General features: G+C 51.0%; 1 protein-coding gene across 1 annotated transcript in view; it reads left to right on the forward strand.

The window, feature by feature from the left end:
* The window catches only part of CCDC180 (coiled-coil domain containing 180), a 51981-nt gene extending 34961 nt beyond the window's left edge, over positions 1–17020 (forward strand). The window contains exons 25-38 of the mRNA XM_064490325.1: positions 917–1015; positions 2967–3086; positions 4720–4889; positions 5138–5193; positions 5296–5374; positions 7007–7084; positions 8515–8581; positions 9329–9470; positions 12295–12455; positions 13016–13153; positions 13635–13746; positions 14624–14729; positions 15560–15695; positions 16848–17020. Of these exons, the coding sequence (XP_064346395.1) occupies positions 917–1015; positions 2967–3086; positions 4720–4889; positions 5138–5193; positions 5296–5374; positions 7007–7084; positions 8515–8581; positions 9329–9470; positions 12295–12455; positions 13016–13153; positions 13635–13746; positions 14624–14729; positions 15560–15695; positions 16848–16979 (1596 nt within the window). The 3' untranslated portion in view covers positions 16980–17020. The remainder of the gene's footprint in view (positions 1–916; positions 1016–2966; positions 3087–4719; positions 4890–5137; positions 5194–5295; positions 5375–7006; positions 7085–8514; positions 8582–9328; positions 9471–12294; positions 12456–13015; positions 13154–13634; positions 13747–14623; positions 14730–15559; positions 15696–16847) is intronic.
* The last annotated feature ends 927 nt before the right edge of the window (positions 17021–17947 follow it).

The following is a 17947-nucleotide window of genomic DNA, read 5'->3' on the forward strand; positions in this document are numbered from 1 at the left end:
GGCAAGTACTGTTCTTATCCCCGTTTTAGAGACTCAGAAAAAACTGAGGCAGAGAGTCATTCAGTGACTGAGGCAAGAACACAGAGTTCCTAAATGATGGAGCCAAAATGTGAACCAGGTCTGCCTGACACCAGAATGAGGGCCTTAACCTTGCCAGGCCATCAGGGCTCCAGAAGGGAAGAGGGCCCTGTGAGGGGCGTGGGGATGGAGAGGGGAGGATTTCACCTGGGCTGGGAAAAGGGTGCTTCCCAAGGCTTGAGGGAGGAGTAGGAGCCAGCCAGGCAGGGAAGTGGGGAGCAGTGTCCTAGAGAGATCACGAAAAAAATCCCGGGGGCTGCAGCCCAAAGGAGAGAGAGCTTGAGCAAGAAAAAGTGGGGAGAAGGGAGGCTGGAGAGGTGACTGGGTCAGCAGAGCCAAGTGAGCTGGGCTCCCGGTGCTGAAGGGAGGGCCTGAGCAGTGGGGATTGGGGAAGGGTGCTATTTATTACAGTTTTTATTTAAACTGTATAATCATTAAAAGTTTCTTCAAAAACATCATTTTGATGGCTCCCCTCTCCTCGGTGTGTTACCTTTTTTACTTAACCATTCCATTTTGGAGGAACATTTGGTGGGTTTCACACAATGGTGTGATAGAGATGCTTGCAGTGGAATCTCTGGTTATATCCATGGGGCATCTCCCAAAGCTAAAATTATTGGGTTAGAGCATGAACGTTTTAAGGCTTTTTGTGCTTTCCTGGTGACTTATACAGAAGTCCTTTAAATTTGCGTTGATCTGGTTTCTAATAAGGTTATACGTTTTCCCCCTGATTTCATTTTTTTCAGTGCTTAATCCGTCTCCCGGATAATGTTTTGCTGAACATTTTCTTGATCAAAGTAAGTTTTCTAGAAACTAATCTCGGAACCTCTGGTTTTCCTAGGTGGCAAAATCTAACTTGCAAACAGATGGATTAAATTCTTCTCTGGAACAGCTTCAAAGCAAGATTCAAATGTGCCGAATCTCAAAGGGAGATAAAACAGTGAGTACTCAGTAGATACCAAGTGATTAACAGTAAAGATACATCATGCTAGAATCATAAACTGGAAATAAACTTATATCAGTGATCAAGATTTCTCCAGCACCAGAGGGTCCTCTGAGCCTTCCTACTTAACGCCTGTTTTATTCAATGAAATTCAGGAAGAGAAGGGAAACCAGCCATTGCCCCCAATCCCCAGGGCCTCCCAGGCAGATGTGTGGAGGCCAGTGAGTGAGAGGCTTGAGTCTGCCCTCACTCCACACTGATGTCACCAGGCATCCCTCTGTGTTATTGGAACACAGCCCTGTTTGAATAACAGTAGTAGGACTCTACCCTCTGAACAACTACATTTTGTTTGATTTTTTCCTCTGTTTTGACCTTTGCACATAAATTGGTTACTTCTGTTTTCTATGTATAAACTATGAAATGTCCAAATTGGTGGAAAGTCTGGGAGAAGCAAAGTTCTAAGTGCCTGCCAGGCCCTGATCGGCATAGCAGGTCTGTGGGTGTTCACGTTGTTGACTTGCTTATCTTTCTGCCTCTGGTGCGCGTCTCTGTCCCCTGTGCCACTTGCCTGCTGGTCACCCCAGTAATCTTTTCTCCACAGCTCAGCCAGGCACTCGAGAACCGCACGTTCCAGCCAGAGTTTCTGTCTTTTCTACTTCAGTGACTAAGTTGAGGTTGTGTTGTTAGCACTGAGAGCTAACATTTCTTTTTCTATCTTTATTGCTTTTTCTTGCATAGTTACATGTACTTGTTGAAAAAGGTTCAAACATCCACAAAGCACAGAGTAGAGAATACTCTTCCCCACATGGGGCAGAGCCCATGTGACCTCTGTGTTTTCATGCAGATGTTTCTACACATCCCCTGGGGAGCAGGGGGAAACCGGCTTGACCTGTTGTGACCCCTTTAGCAGGCCCTTTAGGGACAGCTCTGTCTGTTCAGAGCAGAAGCATTTGCTCTCCGACATTTCCTTGCTTCCTACCCGCCCCCGCCCCCTCCCCCTCCTGATGTGTCAGGGTGTTAGGCATGGTCCTAGGGGCTTGCACAGATTCCAGGCACAAGGTGGGGAGCATGAACTTGAACAGCTGGGCCATCCTGTGTTGATGGAGGACGCTGGTTGGGCACTTCTGCAGAGTGGTGACCAGGAGACGGAAGCGATGCCTCAGATGCACAGTGAAGGTGGTAGGGACCAGGGAAAGGTACGACCAGGGCCGTGTGCTCAGTGCCACGTTAAGGAAGATCTTTCTGGCTCCTGGGTGCAAAAAAGCAGGGAGACGGGTAGGAATGAGGCAGGGTGCCAAGACTGAATAGTGACACTATTCAAGGTGCCAGCAGGGACATGTTCCAATCCCAGGGCTGGGTGGGACTCAGAGTGCATTGGAAATGAAGGAAATGGGAAGAGGCCAAGGCGCCACGTGGCCTAGGTCACCCACTAGGTCAGCGAGCCATTCAGGGAACAATGTGCGAGGACCGCTGAGTGATATGCAAGCTGTGTGGTGAAGGTGAATGCCCTCATGGAGCTTCCCTGACCCCCGTGGGGTATGGTCTGGGGGATCGCTGCTCTGAGGGGTCATGTATTTGATACATGTTGTTGTTATGGAGGTGGCAGAGTATTAGAGCTGGAAGAGATCCCCAAGAACATTCTGTGCCCCGTCACACAGATGTGCAGACTAAGTTAAGCAAATTTAAATCATTTTCCCAGAACTAACCCATAGGACAAGGAATAGAACTCCCGTTGCCCCATCAGTGCAGGAGCCGCTGCCCCAGTGCAGCTGCCCAAGAGAGCTGGCCCAGGGCTCCCTACTCCCCCAGGGCCCTCCCTCCAAGTGAAGGGCCACCATGGAACCAAGAGGTGTCCTCACCAGCCAGCCTGTTCCTGCGGTTCAGACGGAGTCAGCCTGCCATCCCGCAGCCTGCTTCCTTTGGCTTTTCCCCTCTGTGTTCTCACTAGATGGTAACCACAGAAGACCTCCTTGGCCTTGTTGGAACTTGGAAGGAAAAATTGAGCCAGCGGATTCAGTACCTCAACTGCAAGCTGGACCTGGTGTCCGTGACTCAGATGGTCTTTACTGTAAGGAATGGGGTGGGGCTATGAGGGGGAGGGTGGGTGGGCTGTTAGGTCCAGGCTCCCAGAGACCCACAGGAAAGACCAGCAGAGCCTAAGGAAAGGCCTCCCAGGCCCCTGCTGGACATCAGGCCCACTGGGATGCCTGTGAAGTCAGATCTGGGTTCGCATCCCAGATGGACCACTTCCCTGCACGGGAAGACCCCTCATCTCCCGGCAGCGCCTCCTCATCCCATTAGGACCCTCGGCTCACCTTGTCCAGTAGCTCTCAGAGTGGCCTCACTTCTCAGCCTCTTCCTTCCCACCCACATCTGTGAGCAGCCAATGCTTCCCCCTACCCTGCCCCTGGCCTTGTCCAAGTCCCCTGTCTCTTGCCCATGTGGCTGTGCTCATCCTCTCACTTCTCCCCATGACCCCATCCCTGAGCTGCAGCCAGTCTGCCCATATCACTCGGCTGCCCTCAGGATAAATCCAGCCCCTTTAACTGGACCTACACAGCCTCCTCCTTGGTCTGCCCTCTGTAGCCTCTTCATTTCTCTGGCCCCCCTAAGAGGTCACTTCCCCCAGATCTTCTCTCAACTCCTGGTCTGGGCCAGGGTCTCTGGGACCCCGTAGCACATCCCACTTCCCCATGAGCCCACAGGCTGTGCTGTAAGGTTTCCATTTTGAGAGCTGCCTCCCTAGACTGTGTGCCCCAGAGGGCAGAGCCTGTCACCACACACCCAGCCTCTCTCACTATCAGAGGTGCTCAGCCCACTTCCAGGAGGACGTGTCATTGAGCCAATGGCAGCAGAAGTGTGCACCCCTCGAGTTCTGCTTTGGCCGCCCTCAGGCCCTGCCTCTTACTTCCACGGTTTGAACCAGCCCTTCCTTCTATCGGGAGGCGCTTCCCGCCATGCCACTGACTCGAAGCTTTCATTCACGCCTTCAGTACTGCACCTGACAGGACGGAACTCAGGAGTCCAGCTGGAGTCCTTCCCCTGTGGGGCTTACAGTCCCCCACTAAGCCAAGACTCAGAATAAAATAGGGAACAGTTCAACTGAGCTGTGGGCCACCCCTCAGACCCTTTCTCTAAGGTCCAGCTCGAGGTGGAGGTGGCCATGCACTTGTCCATACACTCACTCGTTCCCCTGTCCACCGGTCAGAAACCTTGCCTGTGCACATCTGCAGGCAGCCTTACAGGTCCATGTCCCTCAGCCTCATAGAAGACACTGGAACTTCTCCTTCACAGCACTGGTCCCAGTGTTGACTATTTGCAGAAGTCCATATTAAATGTCTGTCTCTCTTACTAGACTGTAAGCTCCATGCAGGTAAGGGTCACAGGTGGCCTCTTCACCCTGTGTCGCAGATCCAGGCAGAGCCTTGCAGAAAGCAGTCACTCAGGAAACATTTCTGAAGGCTGGCACATGCATAAATGAATGAATGAATGCATGCATGCATGAAAGAAAGGAAGCCCTCTAAGGCAGATATGATCACTGCTGCTTCACTGAAGAGGAAGGAGAGGCTCAGAGAGGCCAGGCAGCTGTCCTCCAGCCCCAGCCCCTGGGCAAGGTGGAGCTGGAACGTGAACCCAGCCCGCCTGCCTCCTTGGCACCTAGACTGGGTCCATGCAATTGGGCCTTTCTCGTTGGCCTACAGGACATCTTGACCAACCTAGAGGTAGAGAGTGACATCCTGGTGTCTTCAGAAGCCCATGAAGAAGAGGCCAAGGTTGATGCGGTCAACCCTGAGTCCTTCACCCAGCCAAGCCGCATGGGGAAGTCCATGATTGAGGACCCAGCTGTGGAGGTGGTCAAGAGGCTCCTACAGTGAGTGGCCCTGGGGTGCACAGGGGGGCCCTGGGCCTTCGGGGCCAGCTCCCACGTGGGCCACCCTGACAGCTGTGACCTCATGCAGAGGCTTTTCCTCCAGAGCCTCAGCTTCCTTCTCTGAAACTGGGCTCCTGAAGGGCAGAGGCACGTGGCATTCTGGGCCAACAGGGATGGTGCCCAGTGCCTGGCCTGAGCTGTCCTCATGGTCACTGGGGAAAAGCTTACATCCTTTCCTTTGGTTTCAGATTTCCTGACTCAAGATGTTTAACCCAGCATTGTGACAAAGATCGGTCCCAGACAGGTAGGGGCAGGCAGGGCAGTGGCGGTGGGGAAGCTGGTGGTGCCACTGGGCCTGTCCTTACCTTGGATCCTCTGTTCTTGTTCTGGGTGCTCATCACCAAAGCCTTGAGGAGACACCGGAACTGGGGAGAATGCTCCGTGAAGAAGGACGTGTCCATCGCCAGTGCTGTGTCAGCAGCGAGGTAGAGATGCTGGGCTGCATGCACAGGCCAGACCTGTTCCCCTAACAGAGGCCAGAGGCCACCCTTTACCAGACTGGGTCCTCAGAGCACACCTCCTGTGCTCACAGCTCTGAGACTCCAGGGGACCCCGTGAGGGGCCGGCTCTGACACCAGCTTTAGACAGGCCTGTGCTCATTCTTGCTGAGTGACTCGGCTCACATGGACATAAGTGTGTTCCACCCTGAGAACCTTTCTGGGAGCTCAGTGGTTTTCCATGGTGCCAGCTGGTGGGTCCGAGCCCTGCTACCTCGCTCCCCACACATTGTCCTGGTCAGAGAGAGTGACGTTGGAGATGGCTTCCCTTGGATGATGGAGCATCAGGAGTCCTGGGCCTCTGCATCCTGGTCATATGCTCCACCTATTATGCCCCATGGGAGTCATTAGACTCATGCCTCAGTGAGTATGAGCCCTGGCTGGCCCCTGGCACCAATTTTATAGAAGGTGGATAACAGAAGCCACGTGGCTGAGCTGACTTTTTGGATCTGCTGTGAGCCCTCGTTAACCTGGTTGAATTCTTGGTTTTGAGGAAGTGGCAGTGAAGAAATTCCTTCTTTGCATACATCCAGAAAGCCTTTTTGAACAGGCATGCCATCTGCAATGTGGAAATAAACAAAGACCAACCAAGTGAGAGAAGCAAAGGCTATTTATTTAGAACTTGCTTCCGCCAGGGAATCCACCACTCACTCCCACTTGCATTTTAACAGAGACTCAAAGGCAGCCAAGGAATGGGAGCGGTATATAGTGGAGCAAAGAGAAGGCTTCAGATGTGCCTGATTGGAGGCTGCTGGCCTGAGGAAGCTGGAGTCAGGCCAGCCAGCAGCCGGCGTCCTATGTGATTGGTTAGGGGTGCAATTTGGCTTTCTCTGTTGGAAACAGGGACAAAATTTAGGGCAGTGGTCAGTTACTAATTAAGTCCTAGCCATTTGGGGTTGATTGTTACAGGAGGTTTTGTTTATCTTCCTGATGGTCACTAGAGATGACAGTCTGTCCTCCTGCAAGTCTGACTTCCAGTGGGTTGGTTTCCTGAGTTGTTCATTGTAGCTAAGTAGTTGGTTTCCTGGGCAGGTTGTTGCAGGTTATGGGCCTGAGTTCTCTATTCATATACGGCCCAGCCATTGCCCGTTTGTATATTCAGTCTCTCAGTGGTTATCTATGAAGTCCACGTTGCTAGGGCTGCCAGATAAAGAATTCAGGATGCCTAGTTAGATTTGAATTTCAGATGAACAACACATATTTTTAAACATAAGTATGTCCCAAATACTGCATGGGCCATAATGCTAAAAATTACCCATTGCTTACATGAAATTTAAGTTTAACTTGTATTTTTATTTGAAAAGTTGACAGCCCTCCATGTGGCTCAACCTGTTTTTCTTTGAGTCCTCACCAGAGGGGAGCAAGGATACACATTTCTGGGCCCGAGCACCTCTGTCCCTTGGCCCCTCTGATGGCCTTGTGTAGATTTTAGTGGTTAGGGCTTCATCCCCACGATAAGGTTGTCTCAAGAGCTGTTGAGTTGGACGGGGCTCCCGCAGGCTCAGGTCTGCCTGTGTTTGTTTGTAGCCTCCAGAGCACTGACCCACCTTTGTCCCACAGCGTCTCACGGTACTCCAAGCCCAACCGACTGGACAGAAAGTACCAGGTGCTCGGGGACAAGCCACCTCCTCCGGCTGAGTAAGTGACAATGCCATTTCCTTGAACTCCACTTTAACCTGTCATCTTTGTCAGGGGGCAGCTTTGGCAGGGTTCTCCTAACTCACCTGAGGGCAAAATAAGAAGTGGGGGGCAGAGCAGGAGAGGCTGGCGAGGGGATGGATAAGGGTCAAGGTCAGTTTGAGCCTATTTCACATACATGTTTTGATTGATATTTTTACCCCAAATTCACATTTTCTAAGCCAAGTATTTTGTGGTCACAGGGCAGCATACCTTGGGTGGGAGCTGGGTTTTTTGTGGTTTTTGCAATTTTTTTAATGCTTCCCCCTTCCCCATTTCTCTCTTCCTTTATTTGAATTTCATTGATTAAAACAAAATCTGTTGCACTTAACATGGCTACATTTCAAGCAAACAAGCAAAATTTCCACTTCAGAAAATTGAAAGCACTCAGAGAAAGTCAGTGTTTATAACAGAGTCCCCTCACCCCTTCCTCAGGGAGCCCAGCCTCACAGCATCGACTCGTCAGTCATTTTACCCCACAGTCTTATCTCTGGGATTTTGTGAACTATACAAAGAAGGGCGGCTTCTACATCCAGTGACCCAGAAGCCTCATCCAAGTCAGCAGCTAGACACCTCCTTTTCCTATGCACAGAAAGACATTGCATTAAAACCTTGACTCTCACAATTTTGTATAGTTCTGTCATGTTATCACCTGTTTATATCCATGCAGCCATCACCAAATCAACAAGCAGAACTGGTCCATCACCAGTATCTCCCCCTTTTACTCCTTTATAGCCCCACCCACCCCCACTCCCTCACCATCCCTAACCCTGAGCAACCGCTAATCTCTTTTCCATCCCTACACTTTCGTCACTTTAGGCATATCCTATAAATGTTCTCATACAGTATATGACCTTTTCAGAGTGACTTTTTGCACTAAACAAAACAGACACACAGAGTTTTTGTCCTGGTGGACTTTACCGTCTGCTGGGAGAGGTGGAAGTTAATCGGGCAGTCACACAAATCCATCCCAAGTCCCCACAGCTGTGGGGAGAGCGGCAAAGCTGAGAGCCACTCAGAGTATTGGAACGAGTCAGTAGGAATTGCCACTGAGCCAAGAGGAAGAGCAGGAACAAATGTGACCAAACAGAAAGTTTCTAGCATTCTTGGAGAGGAATCAGTGTAAGCAATGGGGCAGAAGTGAGTAATTACAAGGGGGTAATAAGGATAACGATGCTTGGAAGGGGCCAAACTCAGCTTGTCACATACAAGTGGCATTAAACTAGACAGGTAGAAATATTAGGTGGGACCATGCTTTGGCCTCACGAGCTGTCCTGCTCCAGCTCAGGCTGGGCTGCTGAGTTCTCAGAATGTTCTGTCCATTTGTTTTGTCCACACCATTGGGTGTGATTAGAAAGGACTCCCAGGGATCTGTCTTGCGTGTGTTGCAGGGATTTTAAAGGCATCATCCTGAGCCTCCTCTGGGAGAGCAACGAGCACCTGCTGAACGTCGTGGAGGTGAGGGCTCTCCCTGCCCTCTGCCAACTGCAGGCCACACGTGCCCAGTTGCCTCTGCCTCTTGTCTTCTGCTGAGAGTGGCCCTGTGGGTGAAACTGAGCAAAGGGTATTCCAGTCCCCATGCCCACAACTTCCCAGCCTCTCTCACAGTGTGGTGTTTTTCATCCTAGGAATTAAAGCTCTTTCATTCATCTATCCATTTATGCAGCCACCAAATATTTCTCGGGTGCTAACCGTGTGGCAGATAGTGGTGTGCCGAGAGGAACAGGCCCCGTTCCCTGTCCCTGAGAGGCCAGCTCCCAGCGGAGGGCCGTAGACCCTGTGGCACCACAGAGTGCTGGGTGGGGCCAGGAGACCTGCAGTGGGAGCTGCCCAGTGCCCTGGCCCAGCATACCCCGACAGGGCTGTCTGTGTGCTTTCTGCTCTACCTCCCACCAGGCTGGGAGTCTACAGAACAGAGCTCTGGGTCATCTGTAGTTGTGGCCCACAGCTTCCTGCTCTGCTTGGCGCTTCACAGAAAGCTCTCAGCCTGGTTGTTAAAGTGAGATTCCATTTGGGTCTTGAAGGATCCATAGAATGTTGCCATTCCTCGCTCCTGGCTCCTATAGCCCTGGGAGACTGGCAGTGGTGACAAGGACAGAAAGACAGGGAGGAGGAGCATCCTGGCACACGGGACAGCAGTAGAGAAGGCGGGGAGGCGAGGAGAGTGAGTGGAGGATGTCCCAAGCTGTCACCTCTCTCCTGCAGGACTTTTACCGCAAAGAGAAGCGCCCAGTTGCCAGGCCTGACTTCATGTTCGATACTTTCGACCAGTGCGCAGAGAACATTGGCAGGAAGATCCTGGAGTACCACAGCCAGGCAGAGGAGTACCACAACTCCTGTCTCATAGGTGGGTGCAGCCCGCAGACCAAGGATGTGGCACAGAGCCACCTGGAGGTCACCGGGGAGGCACAGGAGCCTCCCTGGGAAAAGCTGACATCTTAGAACTAGGTAAAAATCTCAATCAGATTTAACTGGGGAGAAACAGCAATGCCCCCCCAAAAGTTCCCTTTTCTTGAGAAATGTGGTAATTTGCATTATCAAAAATATTTCACTCATTGCATAGATATTTTTTACTGCTTTATTGAGAGATTCACTTACCATGTAATTTGCTCATGTAAAATGTACAATTTGGGAGATTTTAACAGAGTTGTACACAGAGTTGTACAGCCATCACCACTGTGAATTTTGGAACCCCCTGTCCCTCCATCACTTCCCCAACCTGAAGCAACCACTAATCTACTTTCTGTCTCTATAGATTTTCCTATCAGGGCTTTCATATGAATGGAATCATGCAGTATGTGGTCTTTTGAGGCTGGCTTCTTTCACTTTGCATGTGTTCAAAGTTCAGTCACTTTGTAGCAGGTGTCAGGACTTCACCCCTTTTTGTGGCTGAATCATATTCCATAGTATACATATACAGTAGTCTGTTTATTCACTCAGTGACGGACATGTGGGCTGATATGAATGCTGCTGCTGCAAGCATTCATTACGTGTTGCGTGTGGATGTATGTTTTCATCTCTCTTGGGTGAATAACTGGGAGTGGAATTGCTGGGTCATGGGGTGCCTCTGTGTTCCATCACTGAAGGCTCCTTCCACAGTGCCTACTGTATGCTGGCCTTGCTGGGCTGTGATGAGCTTGGTAGACACAGCCTCCTGGAGAAGAGGGACACGAAAGCAGGCAGGTAGAACACATCTTACCATATATGTTTATTATCAGGACAGAAAAGGAGCTGTGGAGACACATGCACAGGCCCCCATTTCTCTGTGTCCACGTGCGTTTTATGCAGTCGTAAGCCCTAATTATTCCTGCTTGTAAGGCAGGGAATCTGAGGGCCCATCACGGGCCTCTGTGCTGGCTGAGGCGCAGCAGGGGTAGAGAGGGAGAGGATTAGGGGACCCAGACCTGGTGTCAAGACCTGGCACAGCCATCTCCCAGCCGTGTAGCCTTGACCGTCACGTCATCTCTGTGAGCCTTAACCTCCCTGTCTGTAAACTGGAGACAATGACAACAGCCGCCATGCAAGGCTTTTTTGGGGGGTCAGCCCCTCCCGGACCTGCCATGTCCAGGGAGCATCAGCGGCAGTGGCTCTCAATACTGTTGTCGGAGAACGACTGGAACTGAAACTGTAGACCGCGTTTCATTTCTCTAGCTCAGAATCTCCCCAGATGAACTCTGTGGGACCCCATCCCGCGTGATCTTCCTCAAAAGAAGGGCTCCACGGTCAGATGGGCTCGGGAAATACTGAGGATTTTGTCCCTCTCTGGAAGGCTGGCAGTTCACATTAAATGGAGACTTCTGTTTCCCTCAGATTGGGAGCCCAGTATTCCCACTGAAAACGTGTAAAATTGCTGCATATAGCTTTTCTGTGATGAGCTCTCTTAAACGCGTGGATGAGCCAGCTGCAAAGGTGAAGTGAAATAGGGACTCAGAGGGGTGAACTGAGCAGTAGCTCTGGCTCTCGCCCTAAGGGCTTTGCTGACTCCCTGGAGCACTTGAGCCTCTGTTTTCATGGTCTCAGGGCACTGGGAACAGAGACCGAGCCCCAGACCACCCAAGATGGGCAGTCTGAAAGGGCGCAGCCACCTGAAACAGACTCCACGGGGCCCCATCTGCAGAGTAAGGGAATGAGACAGACATGAACCCCCTCCGCCAGTGACTAGAAGGAAATTTGTCTCATTACAAGCCATGGTTCTGGGTAAAGAAGAAGAAAAACTCCAACGAGAATCCATAACAACAGGCCAGCCCTCTGTGGCTTTGAAACCTGAAGTCACACTTAGATAAACCTGAACTCAACATTGTCTTTGTGGATCACTCACAAGACCTCCAGCTGATACATTAGCTTAAAATGATCTTGAGTTAGTCATGCCCAGATGCTTGTTTAGTAGAGATGCTACAGATCCTTTCCAGAGAAACCCACCTTCATTTCAGGTCTCCAAGAATTCCCACAAATAAAATGCCCAGAGTAAGAGCTCACCATAAACACACACACACACACACACACACACACAGAAAAAAGGCACCTTGAGCATGGGGCAGCAGAATGAGGCCAGCAAAGACTTCAGATACTGAGTGTATCAGACACAGAATATAAAATAGTGTATTTATTAGAGCTAAGTAAAAGAAGAAACTGGAAACATGAGTAAGGAGCAAGAGGCTATTAAAATGACCAAGTAAATATGAAAGAGGACCAAATCAAACTTCTATATTGGAAAAATAAATCATTGAAATTAAAAAATTATGCGTGCCTTTACTACCTAAGAAAATAACCAAAATGCAACTTAGAAAAACAAAGAGGTGGAACCAAGGGAGAGAGGTGAAGAGGTATGGATGAAAGAGTGAGCCTGACAGGTCCGGAGGGAGAGTGGGAGTCTAGGGTCAAGGCAGTATTTGAAGAGATAACAGATGAGACAGAACTGCTGAAAGACACTGTGCATTTTAAAAGTGCTGGAAAGTCCTGCAGAATATAGAAGAAAAGTTCTTTGAACTTGATTAATTCAGTATTTCTGTACTGGTTTGACCACAGGAACCCTTTCGAGAGAATAGCTATTACCACATTGTAGACCAAGCTTTCTCTCTGGGAAGCTGCTTTGAGCTGTTGTTGGAGAGATTACCTTGGCAGCTTGGCTCTGCTCTGTTCTCTCCCCGGCCTCCCACCCCCGATTCCTGCAGAATTACGGGCCCAGATGAGAAGATTTGAGGAGCTGCTGCCCCAGGTGTGTTGGCAGGTGATGGAGAATTTCAAGGAGCACCACTGGAAAAAATGTTGTGCCTCCACCGAAGAGATCCGGGGACAGTTCCGCAAGTATCAGGAACAGCTGGAGAAAAGGAAGGTGGGGATCCTGGGACCAGCCCTTCCTCTCCAGGACCAGGGGCCCTGGGATTCAGAAATGGAGGCAGAGTGTTGGCAGAACTGAGTCCCAGGGAAGGAGATGGGCCGGGCTTGGGATTCCTGGACATGAGACACTAGAGAAATGAGAGCTGAGCCAGCAGCTCCTTCATAGAAGGCAATCGGCAAACTCCTTGTTGGATTTAATGGGTGGGTCCACTGGGTTCTCTGGGTCTGCGGTCATTGAGATCAACAGTGATTGTCCACATGGTCCTTAGAGCCATGGGACGTGAGTGCTGTTGATTTCATTGGGCTAAAGCCTTGATTGTTCTAGGGCGGATGCTCAGCCCTCTCACTCCCTAACCCTCAGAGTCAGCTCCAGCCACGCTCCTGTCTTGCCTTCTCTGCCACTCCTCTGCCCATCCACGGCCCTTTGCACACCCCAGCCAGAGCACACATCAGTCTGGCCGTGGCCATAATTGGCAGAGGGCATAGGCCAGTGGCTTTTTGGTCTCAACCTTAAGACCAGGTCAGAACTCTTGCTGATTTCTGGATTGTTTGAAGGATGAAAATGCCCAGAAGCTCCATCCAAATCTTGGACACCCCGCACATTTCCAAGAAATGAAGTCTCTATGTCAAGTGGAAGAGAAAAGGCAGAAAGAGTTGGATGCTTTGACTGCGGCAACCAAGGAGAAGCTGGAGGTCAGTAGTGCCATCAACCCCCACGTCTAGGTGCTGCTGTGCACTGCCCTCCAGCGGTCACCCCAACTGACAGCCCACCAACGGCACAGAGCACAGCCCTCAGCTGGAAGCCTGGCCAAAGCAGAGCATGAAAGCAGGCAGGTTTTATGGTCACTATTGGTAGTTTTAACTTGGATTTTTAATTTCTAAATTAATTAATTACAGAATTACTAATGAGAACTTTTTTGTCCCAAGATCCATGTCTAGTTTTATTTCCTCTTGGGTAAATTGTCTGGCTATTTTAGAATCATTTTTCTATCTTCAAAACAAGTCACCTCTTGGGAGAAGCTTCCTGGCCAAGGACCAGATGCCAGTTAACTTGGACACAGTTGACACGTGGCCCTGGTCTTGTCTCACACGCTGATCCCCAGACCCCGCCTCAGCCTGCCTTTGGAGGCAAGGTCCCCTCCCTGCAGCACCGTGCTTCCTCTGTTTCCTCCAGGAATTCACCAGGAGGTACGGCCGACTTTTCATAGCCAGCTTGGCCACCTTCACCGAGAAGTTCCTGCTGCAGCTGGATGAGGTGGTCACCATTGACGATGTCAAGGTTGCAAGTAGGTGCATCACCAGCCTTGTGCCCAGGCCTCAGCGGGTGGGTGAGGCACAGGGTGATGGGCTGGGGCTGGGGGACTCTGCTTTCACCCAGCACCACCAGGATGCAAACAAATTCTCCATTGAGGGGACTGTTGAATTTCTGTTTGTTTTTATTAAAAGTAACTCCTTTTTAATGAAAAAAGCAAATCCCAAATAGGTCAAGGATTGTATGTAAAAAATGAAACCCTAATAGTAAATATTTTCATAATATTGGGGTAGGGACAGCTTTCCTAAGTGTGAGATGCAAGTCAGAAGCCATAAAGGAAAGAGCCGGCACCTCTCTGTGGCCAAAACAAAAACAAAGAAAAATGTCAAAGGATGGAAAGAAACCACAAACTGGAACGTATCTCTAGTAGCCTATGGGCCAAGCAGCCTGGCCCTGCCACCCCTACAGACCAGGGTGCAGAGGGCCACTCCTGCCCGCTGACTCTCATTCCATGGACGGAGCCCCTTTCTCTCCACATCAAAGGACAGGTCAGTGAGCCAGGCATGAGAGGGACAACCTTAAATGTGTTCATTCCAGAAGAAATTCATAGTTCAGGACCTATTTGAGCCAGTATAAGCCAAAGGAGGCTCTACAAAGCATATTCGGGGGCCTGTGTGGTCAGAGCATCACGCCCCAGGCTGTGGAGTTGGGGACGGCACCCAGACCACACCTCGCCTCCTCCAGCTGCATTCGGCCCCTCTGTGGGAGAGGGCTCTGTCTCCTGCCTGAGGCTCCAAGTCGGGAAGAGGGGAGTGAGCCCTTATTTCGCTAAATGTAAGGTCAGGGGGAAGACCCCTTGATCTCAGGCTGTGGGTGAGGCCACCGTCAGTAACCTGTCTCTTGCCTGCCAGAGATGGAGCCCCCCAAACAGAAAACATCGATCCTAATACGGAGGAAGCTCGCTGGGCTCTCCCTGGAGGAAAAGAGTGAGAAGCCCCTGATTGAACGGGGGAGCAGGTGAGAGCCGAGACCTGGGAGGAATACCACGCTTGGCTGTGCATGCTGGGGGCGGTGCAGTGGGACGGTCAGGGGCAGGAGCTCTGAAGTCAGACAGATCCGGTAACCTCAGAAAGCCGTTACACCCAGAGCCTCAGTCTCCTCATCTGTGAAATGGGCATGGCACCCAACCTTACCTGGAATCATGAGGAGAACATTCAGTGAGATTGTACTGGGAGTGCCTTGGCACATGCTGAGAGCTCAGCAGCTATTTGTCCACGTGATAAGGACCCACAAGGGACCCCCAAGACAGGGAGGCCTGTCCCAGCGTGGGGCACATTCTCAGATTGCTGGTGGCACTGTGAACCAATGCTGCGGTCTGTCATGTATGATGAGGGCTACCAAAGTGCTTGTCCCCTGTGCCCCAAGAATGTGAGAATGTGACTCTGGAAGAAGAAGTAAGGCAGCAATTTGCCCAGCTCAGTTGTCAGCAGTGGATTTTATAGCGCAATAGGAAACGTGGGCCAGGAACCAGGACTGCCCCAGGCCGGTGGGCTGATGGGGAAGCTGAGGCCCAGAGAAGGGGAGCACATGGAGGTGTGGGATTCCCACCCCCATGCAGAACCCAAGCCTGTCTGTACACATGGATTTAAACAGTGAGAAAATACAAAAAATAATGAACATGAACACACTTAACGTGAAATACTCAGTAGGGTTTTTCTTTTAATTAAGATGTTTAAAGCATGATAATTTTATTTAAAGAAATGCTAACATTTTCCACCAAGGTTGAAGAGGGTACTGCAAATGATGAAGACAAGCCTGCAGGAGTTTTCACTCATATTTGTTTGTAGGAAATGGCCGGGAATCAAACCCACTGAAGTCACTATCCAAAACAAGATTCTCCTCAAGAAAACATCATCGATCACGACCACCAAAACCACGCTGGGCCACCTGGCGTCCGTGGAAGCCCGAGATGCTGTCTACCTGGTGAGCGGAGAGATGCGGGTGGGGTAGGGGGTGTGTATCCCAGGGAGCACAGGGCAGCTCAGTGTGGCTGCCTTGGGCAGGAGGGGGCTTCCCGTCACCAGGTATCCTGACATTTGGCCCATGGAGCACATGACACATGTCAGGATGCCCCAGGGCACAGTGTCAGTGCTCAGGACAGCCAATGGTCTCAGGCACCAGGACATGAGCTGCAGGTCATGTCCAGTTCCAGTAACAGCGTGGGTCTGATGACGTGAGCCCCCGTACTCCACACCCAGACCGGGGGGCACGGCGGTAAAGGAAGGCTTTCCAAGGAACAGTTGAGACAGAATAGCCAGAGGCACAGGGGCCATGGGAGCAGCGGTGGCAATGGGCAGAATAAGGGACAGTTACTGCACCTGCTGCAGCTTCTGTACTTGACAGGAGGCTTCCCATTGGCTCCTTGTAACAACCCCGTGAGGAAGACAGAATTGTCCCCATGTTACTGCTGAGGACACTAAGCCTTAAAGAAATGTGTCCCGTCTGTGCCCCTGCAGAGTGGCTGAGTCAGAATTTGAACCCAGTGCCTGTTAGACCCCAGGGGTCCTACCTGAAGAGGAGGTGGCACCCAGAGGCCACCTGCAGGACCTCTCGACTCTAAGGATGTGTGGACCTTTGGTCTGAGTGTCCCAGAGAGAAACCTCGTCCTGCCTAGAGATATGCTGACCCCTGTATTAGGAGAGCCCTCAAGTGCCCGGGCAAGCCCTTCCCCAGCCACCATGCCAAGCTCTAGGCAGGGAACACCTCTGCCTGCTGAGTTCCATGGGCATTAAAGGCCTGGAGGGTTCAGCCTCTCGGGGAAGCCAGGGCCCCAGGACAGTGGTTAGGAAGGAGGGAAGAGTCCAGAATCAGGTAGTCCTGTGTCCTAGTCACTGCTCAGCCTCCTTCTAGCTGGATGACCCCAGGCAAGGCTGTGAGCCTCAGTTTCCCATCTATAAAATGAGGAAGACACCCACGCCTGCCTATTGGGCAAAGTACGTGAGAAATGACTTGTGGAGCTCTTGCCAGTGCTTGCAGCGGGGTCAAAGCTACCTCCCAGCAGGTTACAGTGTTCCTCTAGGGCACAGAGTCCAGAAGCCCTTCCTCATGTGGCCTCCTGCTGCTGCTTGCTCCCAGAAATATTTAGCATTATTTGAAGAGGAGCTGAAGAAGATCGAAGATGACAACACATTGCAGGTGAGGGAGGCTCAGTGTTGGAAGGACAGCTGGAAGCGCTCCGTGCGCACCGTCCATGGCCTGTACTTGTGACACCCTCAACCCTCCCCAAATAAAGGCTTATTTTGTGTGGACTCCTTCTGCGTCCGTCCATCCATCCATCTATCCATCCACCTGTGCTCTATGCTGAGCGCTGTAGCTTCATGGTGACTAGGACCCAGCCCACATGGAGGTCACTTCCAATGAGGAAGACAGAAGTGACAGGGGGAGTTCCACACGGTCAGCTAGGATGGCAGATCACAGGGGTGGGTAACTTAAAATCACCAATACTTCAGAGGAAATAACTCCCAAAAGGCATACTGAGCACTTCATCTTGAAAAATGAAATAATTAAAACTTATGAGAAAGAATCTATTTCACATTTAACAAACTGTGGTTATAATTGCAACTATGCACTGATTCCTAGAACCAGCCAAGACTTCATCCTGTGTTGACTGGGTGTCTGGCCATTTGGCCAATTATAACATTTTGGCAGAAATCGTCTAGGCTTCCTTAACTTTCCTAAGGACCTCTTTAGTCCCACAAGACTAAGATCATTCTTTTTGGCAATACCTGCATTCCACCGTCTTCCTCTTCACCTTTCTCTTGGATTGAACACAGCCTCGCCGTGCCAGGCCTCACTTGTCAGTGGCTCTTTGTGCCCTTTGGACAGAGGCTCCCGCTCCTTCCTCCACTTCCTGAGCTGCTGCTGCTTCTGCACAGTTTGCATGTTGACGTGGCCTCAGTTTGCGTTTCCACATGCTTTATCTCTCAACGACTCGATGAGGTAAGTTTTGCCCATTTTAAAGATGTGGAAACTCAAGTCCAGAAGGGCCAGACAGAACCTCAGCAGAGTTTGGGTTCCCTGCAAGCAGACAAGGACTTGGGGAAAAGTCGTTTGTTTTGGAGATGACCCCAAGAAGCCTGAGCGAGGACATGGGGATTGGGGGCCTGGAAGAAGAAAAGCCACTGAAGGGGCTTTGACGAGTGGCCACTGCTGTGGGTGACGAGGCTCCGCCTCGC

Source organism: Camelus dromedarius, chromosome 10 (genome assembly GCF_036321535.1).
Source record: "Camelus dromedarius isolate mCamDro1 chromosome 10, mCamDro1.pat, whole genome shotgun sequence".
Lineage (NCBI taxonomy): Eukaryota > Metazoa > Chordata > Mammalia > Artiodactyla > Camelidae > Camelus > Camelus dromedarius.